Here is a 16,889-nt window from a genome sequence, read left to right as displayed (position 1 = left end):
TGTTATGAACCCAAATCCACAACACAAAGTAAACGAGGGAAATGATAGGTTTAATTCATAAATTCAAAGAGTCAATCATTACAACAATAGAAACTAGAACTAAGAAGGAGATTCAGAGAAGAAGGATAGTGAGAGCCGGGGGGGGGGGGGGGGGGGGACAGAAAGAGATAGTCCAAAGGAAGAAGCCAGAAGAACAGAGACGAGAGGGGAACATAGTTCTCAATAATACACATAATCTCAAAATCACCGACCACTAATCTTTTAATAGAATAGTTCTTGGGCTCACTACTCAACCCGGATCCCAAATTAGCCTGATCTTATTGCTTGTTTTCGGCCCAATAGCTCTTCTCAGCCCAATAGCTCTTCTCAGCCCAATAGCTATTTGTGTGTTGATATCCTTATTGGGCTGGGGTTGATTTATAACAATACCATCGTCCTCAATAAGAACCTTATCCTCAAGGTTCGAGGCAAAAAATTCTTCAATAAAGGAAAATGGTAAACTCGTTGTAGCTAGATAAACATTCACACGTATAAGGCCTAGTTGGAAAGTCCACTTGCATATCAAAAAGAAACCAGCAGCCCCATGTGTGCCAGCAACACAAGTACGGGATATGATATTTATTGAAGCAACATCAATAACTAACACGAACCTTGGTATGCATATTTCTGTGGCGAGCTCATCTCTATCACATGTAAAAAGCAGAACAAGAACTCCCTATATAACAAGGGCAAGTTGTGCCTCTAGCACCCCTAGCAAAGCAACAAATGCTTGGCAGTTTCCTTGGCAGCCCTTTTCCTTCAGTATTTCAACCCATAGGTCCATTGTGATTAGCTGTTCGTTTGTTCTCCTGTTCAAAGTATTGAAACGCCCCGCCATAGACTCAACTACACCATCAACTTCAGAGCGAAGCTCTAGAGTTTCAAATATCCCCAAACTAGCAGTGGAGTCAATATTTCTACTCCCTTTTATTTTTCTCCACAACTCACCTAGTGCACCATAAACTCTAATGCTACTTGTAGAATGTGATTCAATAAGGGAATAAAAACCAAAACATGACAAGCCATATTCTAACTTGGTAAATTCATGAATAGTTGCTTTCCGATCTTAAAGATCAAGGTTGTCAACAGAGAGAGGTCCATTGTATATTAACAGAATAGCTATGGCATTCAAGGTTGCTTCAAAGACACCATCTCTATCTTCAAGAATTGGTACATCAAAAGGGCCTCCTCCCGAATCGAAGACTACAAGCATATCAAAAGTAACTTGGCTTCTCGGATTTACCCCCGTTTGCCCAGCTATGACACTTTGAAGGACTTGTGTAGTTCTTTCTCTGTGAATTTTGGCAGCAACATTTAGAACAACACTAAGAAGTGAAGCAATGACTAATGCATCAGTAATGAAGTCAGATGTTGGCCTAGTAAAATATCAAGTCCAATAATGATTATGCAACAATAATGATTTGATATTTGCAAAGAAGAAAAATATGTCAGTAACTCCCATCAATAGCAGTGGCTCCACATTCACTGTATAACCTGTTAGAGACTTGAACTTGAAACTTATTCCTGGATCTCCTACACAAAAACCCGTCACAATTCCACGAACAATGACCACAACGAGATTTACACCAGGATTAAATGGAAATTGATTTGAAAGACGTTGATCAGTGAAAGTGTTATCAATACGACAAGATGATTTATCAGATATTTCCTTGAAATCGTCCACAACTATGGTCGAGAAATCCTTACAAGTACTATCGAATTTCATTGGGACATCAATATGCGGTACACTCACCACCAATAGAATATCTTCATCATGTTCTACTTCTCCACTAACGTTTCCATGCTCAACATCCGGTATCGTTTCATCCGAAGGCATTTTACCTGTCGAAATCTCATCTCGTTTCTCCATAAAAAGTTTATCAAGATATAAATTCACATAGTTTCTGGTCCCATGAAAAAGTCAGCAAGATACATGTCTTCCAAGACCTCAAATTCAATTTGCTGTTCACTAGAGCCACGATCAAGAGAAGTCGTATGAGCATACCTCTCTCGCATATCTCTATGGGAACTGTCATCGAACAGTTGGACTTTGCTGCTTTCAGGAATTGTAGCTTCGGCATCAGGCAGTTCGATTGGAGCATCTGATTGCACCTCTTCGAATACCTTAGAACAACCACTATGTAACATGTCGTCGAACACCTTAGGTGATTGATTATCGTTCAAATCAGCTACAAAGTGAGAGATAGAGACGTGTGCATCTGTGCTTTGCCACGCTGCTTTAATAGCAGAAGTTTCATCCACTGCTTTGGTGAAAACTCCAGTAGACATTTCATCGAACACATGCTTCGCTTCTGAGTTTCCAACTTTGAGTGCAGATTCTAACCCATAAAAGTTGGAATTATGACTCAACTCAAGTAAGGGAGATACCTGGGCTTCAGACGGACACAAAGTAGCATAACTAACGTAGCTATGATAAGCCAGGGACGGATCAGCCACACTCCTATTGGAATCTGCGAAAGTCCATTTTTGATATCGCAAAAACAATTTCTCCTTGAAGTGGTTCCAATCGTAGAACTGTTTGTTATGATGTAGCCAATCAAACCAAGCGAGGGCCTCACCTTCAGGGTAGAAGTAAGGAAGAGGTAACCAGTCTTCCTCGGAGAAGCCAAGGAATTTGAAGTAACGCTCTGCCCGATAAACCCAACTCTCTAGGTTGCCATTGCTGGATTTATCTAGTATCACCGCTTCCATTGGAGTCCGAATCGATGAAAGCACCAGTGTTATGAAACCGAATCCACAACACAAAGTAAACGAGGAAAATGATAGGTTTAATTCATAAACTCAAAAAGTCAATCATTATAATAATAGAAACTAGAACTAAGAAGGAGATTAAGAGAAGAAGGATAGAGAGAGCCGGGGGAGAACATAAAGAGATAGTCCAGAGGAAGAAGCCAGAATAACAGAGACGGGAGGGGAACAGAGTTCTCAACAATGCGTATAATCTCAAAATCACCGACCACTACTCTTTTAATAGAAAAGTTTCTTCGGCTCACTACTCAACCCGGATCCCAAATTAGCCTGACCTTATTGCTTGTTCTCGACCTAATAACTCTTCTCAGCCCAATAGCTATTTGTGTGTTGATATCCTTATTGGGCTGAATTCATAAGAGTCTCATGGATTTATAGTTGTGGAACGCTCTGTTGTTCAACCATATAAGTGGAATTTCCATTTATTGTGTTCTTTAACTGCTTCTATCACATATCTATTCTTTGTGCGAATTGAAACCAAAATTAGAGGGGGAAAAACAAAGGAAAGGAAAAGGTTCACTAAGAATTCTTAAACAAAATGATACTCATCCCATATCTGGGTAAGGGTTGGAGGTGCCTATTTTTTTAAGGCATTTTATGGAATGGCAATTAATGTGACACTAGCGACTGTTTACAGTGAATAATAGTCGAAATCAAAAAAAGTCTTTCACATCCACTAAGCAATAATAATACAGTTAGGGAATGAAATCAATGAAACTACTGTTATTCATGTTAACAGGCAAATGAGGAAACTAGAGAAGGAAAAGTCTTTATTGTGAGATTACACACAGCTAAACTCTCACTTCAATTGCAGTCTTTTCTGAGATGCGAGCGTCTGGTTTAATATCTTCCCATAACTCTGGTAATGCTTCCTTCATGTTGTGAATGCTCTCTAGTGCATAATCTATACCTTTTGTTCTATGTGAGGCTCCCACCTATACCAAATAAGTGAAATTCATAAGCATAAAGTAACAACTAACAAGGAAGAAGCACAAGATTTTTTTCTTTTTGTTGCTCCGAAAATTAGTAATTTTACTTACCCAAACTGTATGAAGGCCCATGATCTTAGCAGTCTCAAGGTTACGGACCGAGTCATCAAAGAACAGCTGAGGAAAGCAGAAAGATAAAAAAGTATTAGGTTAGAATTCATGTAAACCAGTAAAAGATTGAAATTCAGAATTCATTCTATTCAACCACCAGAGTGAAAGAGAGGCTAATAACATACCGTCTTCTGAGGGTTAATATTGGCTATTTTAAAGGCTTGCTCATAGGCTTCTTCGAAGGGTTTGCAAACAACCAGAGTCCTAGGGGATTCTGGAAGGAGAGACAGTATCTATACTAGTCAATATATTACAAGTTTACAACCGTTTCAAGAGGAATGGCATTAGATTTTGGCTAACAACTCACCGCCATTAACATTGTCTTGTGCAACACTGCTGTTGCGAGTAGGATTCAGAGTCTCAAAGCATATGATATCATCAAAGCAATCCTCTAATCCCAGCCTGCTTAGAACTTTTGCCACATGGGCTTCATTCGCATTTGAAAATATCTGTTTCAATCACAACACATATGAACATTACATCAACATCGTCAACAGTCAGTAAGGTATTTGTTTGTAGCGCTATGTAATGTAAGAATGTGTAACTTACAACTTTCCGAACAGGCAAGCTATGCAGAAGATTCCTCAAAACGTGGTCGGTCTTCAAAAGTTCATAAGGTAATCTCCCGTGTACAAAACTGTCAAGGAAGACCGGATTAGGTAATTGTCATTTGAAAATAATATATGGAGATGTGCAAGGAAACGTAGAGAAGAAGTGGTACCTATGGTAGTCATCGTAGTTAAAGTCATAACCAATGGCCTGCAAAGAATGAATGCAAAGTTTAGAATATGGTCAGCCAAAACTAACTGTGAGAACACAGACTAGCTAATTCAAACAAGTGATAATCTTACCCTGAGACCAGCCATCGTTGTTCCATATTCCTTATATAAGCTTACACACATTTCTGGAACTTTAGCTTCATCTATCCCAAGCTTTTCAACCATATAATCTAAAAGATGCAACCATGGGAAATTATTGATTATTTACTCCAACAAACAATTATCTAAGAAGCAATTATGCAGGGAAATATCAAACAAGAAAACTGCTAATTACCAATGATATTCTTTGTGCATTGTGCTGAAAGACCGGAGCTCAGTGGATAAAGTGTATCATCAACATCTGCACATTGAGGTAGAAGCAACTTTAGGAATGACTACACAAAGCAATCTTCTTTTGTAAAGAGAACAGGTTACAAATAAAGCCTTACCAAAGAGAAGGCATTCATATTTTGGCTCTGAAACTAGCTGGTAGCTGTCTTCATGCTCCATTTTGTTCTACGGATCTTAAACAATATAAACATCAAAATTAGTATTTCGCTCAGAAATTAAATATATAATGGTCAAGTGTGATAGAGATTCTCTTAAAACACAGATAATAAGGCTATTAAGAGAGCGGATAAAGCTTAATTAAAATTTGAAACTCGTGGCATATAATACTGATAATCAGTGTTCTGTCCCCAACAATTGAAAGAAGGAAATAGAGATACATGTTCTAGTGCTTCTACAATAGGAATCCTCTTCCAAAGAATGAAGGGGAGGAATATAGCAGAAAACATCTTTGGAAATGGTTCTAATGTATTTGACCCACTATTATCATATGCAGATCAACACAAGGGAGACCAAAATGTCCAGATAATACCTATGTTACGCAGACTCTCCAAAATGCTGCGCACCATGCCAGATCCTTAAAAATGTACTACTTTTGGAGGATCCGACACACCCACCGGGGCAGAGCTAGTGTACTCTTATAGGTTCGGACGAACTCATTACTTTGCTTAGATCATGTATTGTATTAGAAAATTCATTAAATATTTCAATGCGAACCCTGGCTCCGCCTCTGCACACCCACCATCATTTTCGGAGTATCCTAGCAATATAGGATAATACAGGGGGAGAAGACCTAAAATATGTAAACAGGGCTTTTCGCGTTTCGAAGCAAATTACTAATAGAAAAACATAAAACTGATTAGCTATCAATGTCCCTTCCAATAAACTTGGAAAGATACAGAGATTAGCAGGAAAAAAAATTGAAAAGTAAAACAAGAATGTATTCTCTGAGTAGTTCACCAGAAACCTGAATGAACTTGGATTTCAATCTGTTGATAAAAATTCATTCTTGATCTTTGAGAAATAAGAGAAAGCCATATAAGACGAAACAAAGCACCATGATTGTAAATAGTATACAACACTTTAACCGACTATGTCCACAAACACACAGACACACACACACAAAAAAAAAGAAAAAAGAAATTGCAGTACAAAAAAGAGAACACCTAAAACTGCAACAAAATCTGAAAAAGGAAAAACTCATTAGGAGAAACTTGAAAGAGAACAAAGAGCATTACTACATCGTTAACGATACTTGCAAGTACAAACAAGAGAAAAGACATAATCTGGAAAGTACAAACAAGAATACATTTAAAACTGCAACAAATTCTGAAAACTGAGAGAAGAGAATTACCAGATCTCTACGAGAATGTGGAAATTGGAAACTACTTGGAGCAGTTTTTTTATATATATATGAAAAGAAAGAAGGGAAATAAACGCGGACAACGAAAAAGTGCAACTATAGGAGGCTATTTATTTATAGTAGAAACTTGAAATGTAGGGAACAGCGAATTGTTAAGACATTGAGCGGTTCTTTTACTTCTTCATAAATAAAGTAGGAAGATGGACCGAAAGGGATGTAACAAGTCTTGGGTCCTACGTCTCCAATTCTGACCAATTGTTTTCCAAATGGATCTTTTTCTCGAACCACATGCCCCAAATTGACAGGAATTGCACTATACTTTAGTATGTACACTAACGTATTACTCCCTTGGTTTCGTTTTATGTGCATTTAATTATAAAAATGTGGATCTTGCCATCTAAAATGAAATTGTATATAGCAATATCAAAGATAATCTTTCAACTACTATATATATCATTTCTATAAGCAAGTTTCATAAAAAATGAGAATATTATAATTAAAATTTACGAAGTTCTCTTTTGAAACAAAGGAAGTGCTTGAAAGTTGCCAGTTTTACCACTGGACATTCTCTAGTTCTTCTATATACATATTTGTACTTTCTCATTAATTATCTGAAAAAATTAGACCATGTACTTCCTAATTAAATATATTGAAAAAAATATATGAAAAAAATTATGCTAAAAGAAAATTTTCTCATTCCATAAAAGTTAGTGTCTTATAAAATGGAACATATATAGTACTCCGTATCATTTATATTAACTCTTAAAAACATCACCTTTCTTTCATTCTTTTCATAAAAACATCACATGGATAGATATAAAAAAAATAATTACTTAAATTCATTTTAGTTTCGTTTTGAAACATTTTTTTTTTTACAACAAAAGGATGTGGTGGAGCGGATGGGGCTGCTTTTCCCTTAACCAGATGTTTCGGGTTCGAACCTTAGGTATGAAAAAATCTTTGGTAGGGAGCGCTTTTCATGGAATGAGGCTCTACGCGACGTGAATCCGGATATAGTCGGATTCCAATGTGAATATTGATCACGTTGGTTACAAGTTATTTTGACTTTAATAAATAACTAAATTTGGTAAATCCCTATTGGCTACTCCGGGAAGTTATTATGGACCAGAGGGAGTAAGGTCACTGAACAGTTAGAATTATGTTAAGACTTAAAAAGAGTATTCGTGTTAGTACAACACGCTTCAGGCCACCACAAGTTGTCAAAGTCTTTAATGCATTCGGTCTTCGGGCACATGCTAAGACCCTCCCCATTGAATGATTAATTTAAATTTAAGTCGCATAAGACCAATTAAAGGGTATACCTTATGAGAACTCATTCATGAAGTTTGAATTCCATACTTCTTATTAAAGAGTAAAAAAATCTTATCTTATCACAAACTTGGATGGTTCACACGACTTATCTATTCGAATTCGATACCTCTAATTAAAGAGTAAAATGATCTTATCTTACCATAAACCTTGATAGTTGAAACGATTTATTTACATGCAACAACACATTTTATATTTTATGAAGGGCGAAATTCATTTTAAACTATACCACGTTTGTGTTCTTAATTTATAATGGGCTTGTAAGAATTTCATCCGTACCAAAAAGAAAATAGTCCTTTCTTGTATTTGACCGGGGGAAAGCGAATCCTTAAACAATATGAATTATTCGATGAATCAGCCATCAACCTACAATTTGTTAGATATTGGTAGGAGTTTACCTGATATCGTGATTTCAACTTTTTATTAAGAGAAAAAAAAACACATAAACAACCCTTCAGTTTGTGTTGTTATAAAATTTTTCATGATAATTTGGTCAAATCAATCCAACAAAAACCTATAACATTTTCCGTTAAGAGGTTAACTAATTAGATTTTTCGCTTTCAGAAGATATTTCAGTTTCACAGTTTACATATTATTTGTTATTATTTTTAAAACATATACAACTTATTTTCCCACTCGCTCGGCTTTTTTTGTTTGGAAAAGCTCCTTTATGTAAATAAAATATTATCCACAAAACACCGTACAAATTTAGGTAACTGTGAACTAAGGGATTAACGACGTTCTAGAGATGTTGCCACATGTCCAAATTTGATAATCCAGGAATAATGGAACCATGACCGTTACTGTGCGTATTGGCCACGTTCGTATCAGCAGATTTTGGGTGGTATCATTTAAGTTACTTAAATAAACCTGAGAAATTTTTAAAGAAAGGAACCAGATTGTGTTACAGAATAATCCTTGATCTTATCCAAACTAAAAAGGAAATCATAGACTTTCAGAATTCATTAGTTTTATTTCATGAAACAATCATCTCAGTATAAAACTCAATAGTACTAATACCAGTGTTGCTATAAGCTAATCCATAGGGAAGGTTATTCAAATAGAGCATCTGCAGCTCATGTGTATTTCTTAGTTAGGGTGTCAGTTATAGCTCTTAGCTAGTTAATGACAGTTGTCAATGCGCTGTATTAGTTTGTTAAGTTAATTAGTGAAAGTTGTTAGTTTTGTATAAAAGGGATGTACAGTGTTAACAAAAAAAAAAAATATTTGCCTTCTTCAATACTCTATTTCTCTTTCTCTCTTCTGACTCCATTAACGAGCAAGGTGAGAGCTTCAAACCTTGCACTTTACGCATCGCATCTTCCTTCACATCTCGTTTAGGTCGAAATTCACATAAAGTCTTCAATTCGATCATTTGCTGTCAAATTATTCTGAGCAATGGCAGAAACTTTGATCGACCACACACATCATTTATACCTGGGTCCATACGACACTCCAAGCTCAGTTTCTATACTCGTAAAACTCGCTGGATCAGACAATTATGGGCTTTGGAGCAGATCGATGAGGATCACACTTTTAGGGAAAAGGAAAGCTAGGGTTTGTTACTGGCACATGGAAGAAGGATCTGTACGAGACAGCTGAATTGCAGGAACAATGGGAAACTTGCAATGCGGTGGTGTTGTCATGGATCATGACCAATGTGTGTGCAGAACTCCTAGGTGGTATCGTCTATGCATCAGATGCACATCTCATTTGGGAAGACTTACGAGAGAGATTTGATAAGGTCAATCGAGTGAGGATTTTTCAGTTACATCGTGAAATTGGAGCATTATCACAAGGAACTAGCTCAGTTTCAGTTTATTTTTCGAAATTGAAGGAGCTTTGGCATGAATATGATGTTTTAGCCCCATTCTCTAACTTTGGGTGTCCAAAATCAAAGGAGAATGTGGAAATGATGCACCAGCAACGAGTAATGCAATTCCTAAGTGGCTAAAATGATTCATATGATCAAGCACGCAAGCAAATCTTGATGAAGACCACTGCACCAAATCTCAATCAAGCATATGCTATGATTATACAAGATGAGAGTCAACAAACAGTTGGTGCCAATATTGTAACTGATAAGGTCGCCTAGTTTATCATTTTGAGTAACCTAAGTAAAGTCTAGAACCACCTAATAGTAGGTCCAAAGCCTCCTCGACCATAGGCACGGAACGGGTAGTGCATGCATAGAGTACGATTTAGAATTGAATTAGAGTGCCTTTAAGTAATAACTTCAACATAGTAATTGGGTAGCAGGAGATGATAGTCTGTGCCCGCTGAATAATATGAGCAACCCCTACCTCAAGGGAGTTGCGAAGTATTATTTAGGTTGCACAGGATGATTCTTTAGGCTAAAAAACTTAGGGCACCCCTTTATTTATACGCTTGTTGTCCGCATTTAGTCATTTGTACTCTTTGTGATTTTGTAAGACTTGTATCAATTATCCATATAGTTAATTCTTATGTTATAATGGAGTTTTCAACTTCTACACATTTCTTTGCTTATTTGATCACCTAGCTTAATTCTCTAATCCACATAGTTTAAACTTCGGTCGGGAACCACAGTTGTGGACCTCGAATAATGCCTAACACTTTTTCTTTGAGGTAATTTGAGCTCTTACTCGATTTTTGGTGGCGTTGACTAGTCAAAATAGAGTTATTTTCAAATAGGTGCCCTAACACATCTTAAACCGTTTGGTGACGACTCTTCTCTTTTAATACCCATTTAAAAGAGTTGTCACACGTCGAAACCCGCTTTCGCGAGAAAACAGGGCACGACAATAGGTGCAAGACTGCTATTCTGAATTTTACACTATTATATTTTACTCTTAAGGTTCTATCGATTCTCACGAATTCAATAGATGATTAGATTATACTTACGATTCAGATTCCTCTCTCAATTAAATTTAAATCTTTCAAATAAACTAATGTGAAATGCGGTAAAACATGCAAGAATCGAATGGTAGGAATGATCTAAGAGAAATTTCTCGCGAATATTTCTCAATCTCAATTTAAATGGTAACTCAAAAAGCTCTCACGATTAATTCAAAGAATCACCAAAATAAACTAAGGCATACGCTGCAATAATATTCAATAAGATGTTCCTCTTTCGATTAAACACTATAAAGAATAAAATCATAACTAATATTAAAACTTCTCCAATAAATTCAAGCAACTAAACAGTAATTATATCCAAAACAATCATCAAGTCACCAAATCATGTCTAACCCTAAGGTAAACTACTCCATAAATATGGAGAAAGTCATCACAAATAGAGTTAAAGGATAAGAAACCATTAATCCAACGTTATAGTCCAAACTCGCATATTGAATTGGTAGAAGGAAGATGAAATCTTGTGTCTTGAATCCTCCAATGCCCCTCAAAAGCTCTCAAGGTCAAAAGCCCCTTCAAAAACTTGCTATTGGTGTATTTATACAATGTAGGAACAGGCCTGAACGGAACTACCCTTTCTAAGTCAAAACAGGAAAACACTCTGACAGTTTTTCACAGGCATGGCGCAGGGCACGCCGCCCCATGCGTCGCACCAATAGAGATGTTCAGAAGCCATACTATTTTTACAGACATGCTCCACTACACTAGCGTGGCGTGCCTCGCGGCGCCCCATGCGGCGCAGTAGTGCAATTTTCACAAAGTAATTTTTTTAGTGCACTTTTTAATCTCCAGACTTGGTCCTCGAACCCTGCATGCAATCCCGATTTAATTTCTTGGCCTTTTACTCAGACTTCGAAGCTCCACATAGTTTGATTTTGCTCCAACTTATCTTTTTAACTCGTAATCACTTCCTACAAGGTATAAAACATGTAACAAGTGCAAATCACCATCATATAAGCTTAACCACAAGTAAAGTTTAATAATTAGAGTGCAAATTACAGCTAAAATGGGGGTTTCTAGCATACCATCAACACCACACACTTGAACTATTGCTCGTCCTCGAGCAATCAAACTACACTTCACATAAAAACAATCTTTTCATCAAACAATTCAACTAGCTCATCATATCAAAAATATTTAAAGCAGACTAATTATCATACCGCAACATCCTAACTCAAGACTTGACTCAAAAGCACCACATATTTTTCACAACCTGCTCACTTACTCTAACACAGAGGTCAAAGACTTTACCTTTCCTTTACAAATCATGTGCCCTCACACACAAATTAAAGAGTAGTTCCACACACAATAAAATTCAAGAACAAATAGGAACTCAAGATAGAAAGAATTCACTCACTCTCAGAAATAAAATCCATGTGCCACAAAAGACGTACCATAGGCTTGCCCGTAGTGTAATACTCTACTAATTGAGCTCATTCAGTCAAAGATCAAGTAGGACTTTATTTGATTGTAATCTAGGCTGCGGGACAGGTATGATACATTTAGATATAGTGACTACACGTCCCTGAGTACTTTAATACATATACATTAATAATCCAAACCCCACACTTATGTTGAACCAAACCCCAAGCGTCACAATATAATAACATCAACTCCCAATTTCTTTAAGCACAAACAAAATGAGAACTACCACCAGTCAGGAATCAATTTTTTTTCTAATACTGTCACGACCCAAGACACATAATAGGTCGCGATGGCGCCCAACGCTGTTGTTAGGCAAGCCAATATGTGAACCTCCAATTTAATTATTCCTTTTTTACTTTTAAAAATAGAAATTTCTTTAAATACACTGAATAAAAGTAAAATCTCATGGAAACATACATATTTCTTTTCCAAAAATACCAAGTGTGAATAATACATAAATCACGGTGATAATAATAATAAGCACAATGGTGAATAACCGCTAGCAGCCCTAAAACCCGGTGCCGCAAGTACATGAACAATCTAGGGAATATAAAAAACTACTATAAAAATGATAAATAAGGTAGAGGGAGACTTTGATGCTGCAGATCAAAGCAAGGCAAGCAGCTCACCACTAAGTCTCTGTGAAAGTGCGTCTATGCGCCTGTGTGACCACCGAAAGTACCTGTCTCAGTACCTGTACAATCAGTGCAGAAGTGTAGCATGAGTACGTAAAATAATGCGTACACAGTAAGTATCTAGTCTAACCTTGAAGAAGTAGTGACGAGGGGTCGACTTGACACTTACTAGTGGTCAAATTATTATAAGTAGGACTTTGTTTGGTTGTAATGTAGGATGCGGGACGAGTAGGATACATTTGGATATAGTGACTACACCCTCTAAGAACTTTAATACATATATATTAACAATTCAAACTCCATACTTATGTTGAACCAAACCTCAATCTTCAAAACATAATAACATCAGCTCCCAATTTCTTTAAGCACAAACAAGATGAGAATTACCACTAGTTAGGAATCATTTTTTTTTCTAATACATACCCAAACTCTTTTTTTTCCATTTCAAGGTTCTATTTTTTTTCAACCAAATTCATTTCTTCTTTTTTTCAATTCTCTACAAGTGGCTCTCACAATTTTTAAATGGTGCACCTTTCTCCATTTTTCTCAGTTCCACTCAAAAGCCAACCATACCTCCACTTAGCTTTATTAAGCTCATAACAATTTCAAGTGATCGAGAGAGGTAAAAGGGTTCAAACAGATAGTAAATTCAAACAAAGGGGTCAGACTTGTAATGTGGTTGCCAAAGAAATAGGATTATAGGCTCAAGAGGGCTACTAGGATACACAACCATTAGGTGGGTCAATGGCATATATCTAGCTCAACATCGGGTTCCTCTATCACTTCCTAGACTGAACAGGACTGCTATTCCGCTTTGCAAACACATAGGAAAAGTTATAGACATCAACTGACATGCATATAATATCGACAAAAACCGCTCACATACGTTGAAATATAACTATTGGGTCTATCACGACTCTCTAGTCAAAGCAGTCAAGGAAAGTCAAAATCAAACAATTTAAGGAACTTATGCATAAGTCAAGAATAGAGTCTAGACGTCACAACTAAGGCACTCACTGCTCTCAAGGCACAACAAAGTCAATAAAATTTATCTTCACTTAGCATTACGACACAAGATTTCTCTATTCCTAACAAAAAAAAACTAACTACACCTGGTTCAAGCAAAATCCTTGAAAAAGACCCGCGACACAAAGAAAAACCAAGAGGGGATTGTTATACTACCTAAGAAAATAAAAAGATTAAAGACATTTTATTTTCTTCTTCTTCGACTTTAATCCCTCAAGAAGACAGTCGAGAAAATCCATCGTCGGAAAAAGTCAAAATTATTTTTCAAACAAAACAATGACGAAAACACACACAAAGATAAGGAGAAGAAAAACAAACGCATATTTACATCCCCCACCGCACTGTGGCATGTCCCTATGATACACAAAGAAAACGCAAGAGGTGAGGGAACTCCGCTGAATCATCTAGTCTGAGTCTGAATCAATGTCGGGATTCACCTTGCACGCTCGACCCAGTGTACACAACCATACAGAGATTTTATTCTTTGACTTTTTTAGGTACATCCCACACTTGTCATGCTCACCCTCTCCAGCTCGCTCCTTTAGGGCATTTGCCTTGAATTCCGAATATGCAGTCGACTCATCTCTATATGCCCCTATTGCTTCCTTCATCTTGAATACCACTCTTTCTTCCCCCACTCGTAGCATGATCTGCCTTTCCTGACTATCCGGAATAGCTCTGCCACTAGCCAAGAAAGGTCTCCCTAAAATCAGAGGGACCTCCTTATTCTCTTCCATGTTTACCACAATGAAGTCCACGGGGAACACAAATTTGTCCACTCGAACTAGCACATCTTTCACTATTCCTTCGGGTATTATCGTGGTCTGATCTGCCAGCTGCAAAGACACATGTACAGATTTGATTGACCCAATCTCTCTCTCAAGCTTCCTGAAAATAGACAATGAAATAATATTAATAGAAGCGCCTGAATCACACAAAGATTTTTCAAAGTTAGCACTCCCTAAAGAGCAAGGTATAGTGAAACTCCCTGGATCTCCACACTTTTGAGGGAGCTTATTTTGTAGAATAGCACTACAATGCTCTGTGAGCTTAACAACCGATGTCTCTTCCACTTTCTGCTTGTTAGACAATATTTTCTTCAAGAACTTGGAATATGCTGGCATTTGTTAGAGCAACTCTGTGAAATATGGATTAACATGCACTTGCTTGAGCACTTCTAGAAAATACCCAAATTATTTGTCCAACTTTTCTCTTCTTTGCTTCTGGGGGAAATGTAAAGCATGCATATATTTGCTTTCCTCAGTCTCCTTGTTCATTGAATTTTTGTTCTTCTTCTTTTTCAGAGCTCTAGTCCTCCTCTTCTTCTTCAGACCATCATCTGGATCTACCCTCACTTCACCTTCTTGATTGTCCTTATTTTTCGGCTCCTCCACAATCTCCACTCATCTTCCCATCAACTAAACCCTTTGCTTTGCGATGGAGTCCTTCAATACTTGGCCACTTCTCAAAGACACCGCATTTATTATTTCTTTTGGATTCCTTTCGACATTTAACAAGGAGAGTTCCTGGAGCCCTCTCGGACAATAGATTATCAAGTTGTCCCACCTGTCTTTCCAAGTTTCGGATAGCTGTTCCATGAGTTTCAAGCCTTTCATATGTATGAATAATAAAGGCTTTCACCAGATCTTCCATGCTAGACTGGTTGGTCTGTTGAGGCAGGTATTGCTGCCTTTTTTATTTATTTCGAAAGCCTGGAGCTTCTTGTCCTTGAGGTCTAAGATTATTCTGCTGCCATGTATTCAAACTACCCCAAAGTGAACTCCACAAAAATTCGGGGTGCTTCTGGCCCATGGAGTTGAAATTGTTTCCTCCTTGATAGTTTTCTCTGTCAAAACATCCCATAGCATTCACCACCTCATCTGCAGTTGAGGCCTGACACTCATATGTTGGGTGTCCCATCCCACAAAAATTATAAACTGTTAGTGGCTGACTTTGGACCTTAGCTAAGGTCAACTTTTTGATTTCCTTTGCCATTGAATCAAGATGAGCCTGCAATGAGCTATTGGATTTCACCTGATATATCCCAACTGATTTTCTTCCTTTATTTCCTTCAGCAGACAATTGGTTTGCATCTGCAGATAGCTCATCAAGAATCGCAACAATATCCTCAGGGGTGTTACGACCTAAAATCTCACCTCAGGCGTCGTGATGGCACTTAGTCTCTAAGACTAGGTAACCTGATTATAATTTCATTTCAAGCCATTTTTTAAACATATAATTTAATACAAGTGTCGAAACCAAAAGCGGAAACGAACATAACAACCTCCCAAGACTGGTAATACTAAGTCACGAATTCTAACTGAGGTTAGTCTTGATAATTATTGGGTACCGACTGTGGTGTACTCATACTAGACTTCTGCACATTTTTGTGTAGAGCCAGGTATTGGAGATATCGTATTCGGACAGAGGTTAGAGTGTGATCGCAAGGATTTAAGGTAGAGCTGCTTGGTCGTCGCAATCCCTTGGAGTCTTTCCATTTTATTGTTCTGTCAACTCTTATTTGAACAGTATTGTATATTCAATCCTTGAGATTATTGCATGTATTCAGTTAGAGTTCATGACTCAGTATTACCAGTCTTAGGAGGTTGTTATGTTTGTTTCCATTTTTGATTTCGACACTTGTATTAAATTATATGTTTAAAAAAATGGCTTGAAATAAAATTGTAATCGGCTTACCTAGTCTTAGAGACTAAGTTCCATCACGAAGCCTGAGGTGGGATTTTGGGTCGTGACAAGTTGGTATCAGAGCTCTAGGTTCATAGGTTCTACGAGTCATGAACGAGTCTAATAGAGTCTTGCGGATCGATACGGAGATGTCTGTACTTATCTTCGAGAGGCTACAGTACTGTTAGGAAATTTCCACTTCTTTAATTCATGTTATGCGGATTTGTTGATTTTGGAATTTGAGCCTTTATATCTCTATTCTCTCACAGATGGCGAGGTCATGTGCTACCGGGTCAGCTGAGCAGACACCTGCACATTCTGCTAGGGACGCAAGAGGCTGGGGCTGAGGTAGAGTCCGAGGAAGGGCACGTGCCGCAGCTAGAACACCTGTCAGAGCAGCAGTCGAAGAGTTGCCAGTAGCTCTACTTGGGGGACAAGAACCAGAGACACTTGTTGTTACCCCCGGACTTCAGGAGACCATAGCACAGTTCTTGAACATGTTTGGTACATTAACTCA

At 37.5% G+C, this 16,889-nt stretch overlaps 2 protein-coding genes across 3 annotated transcripts; both read right to left on the bottom strand.

The window, feature by feature from the left end:
• Positions 1-3,452: 3,452 nt before the first annotated feature.
• LOC104100853 (uncharacterized protein C24B11.05-like) lies at positions 3,453-6,539 on the bottom strand. Of its 2 annotated transcripts, none has more exons than XM_009608201.4 (10): positions 6,369-6,539; positions 5,116-5,190; positions 4,962-5,027; positions 4,760-4,857; positions 4,630-4,667; positions 4,458-4,545; positions 4,216-4,357; positions 4,034-4,122; positions 3,849-3,914; positions 3,453-3,743 (listed from the first exon to the last, which is right to left on the bottom strand). In XM_009608201.4, the coding sequence occupies exons 2-10, from the start codon at positions 5,174-5,176 to the stop codon at positions 3,600-3,602; spliced, it is 792 nt and encodes a 263-aa protein (XP_009606496.1). In that variant the 5' UTR covers positions 5,177-5,190; positions 6,369-6,539; the 3' UTR covers positions 3,453-3,599. The 2 variants fall into 2 exon arrangements, with proteins under 2 accessions (XP_009606496.1, XP_033513192.1); XM_033657301.2 differs by lacking the exon at positions 6,369-6,539 and adding an exon at positions 5,547-5,570.
• Positions 6,540-14,091: 7,552 nt separating this feature from the next.
• Positions 14,092-14,811, bottom strand: LOC104100858 (uncharacterized). Its single transcript, XM_070178996.1, has one exon. It carries the CDS (start codon positions 14,809-14,811, stop codon positions 14,092-14,094), a length of 720 nt encoding a protein of 239 aa, XP_070035097.1.
• Positions 14,812-16,889: the final 2,078 nt, after the last annotated feature.

The sequence above is a fragment of the Nicotiana tomentosiformis genome, chromosome 6, assembly GCF_000390325.3.
Source record: "Nicotiana tomentosiformis chromosome 6, ASM39032v3, whole genome shotgun sequence".
In the NCBI taxonomy this organism is placed as follows: domain Eukaryota; kingdom Viridiplantae; phylum Streptophyta; class Magnoliopsida; order Solanales; family Solanaceae; genus Nicotiana; species Nicotiana tomentosiformis.
The sequence above is the reverse complement of the archived record's forward strand: the minus strand, read 5'-3'. Positions and strand labels throughout refer to the sequence as shown.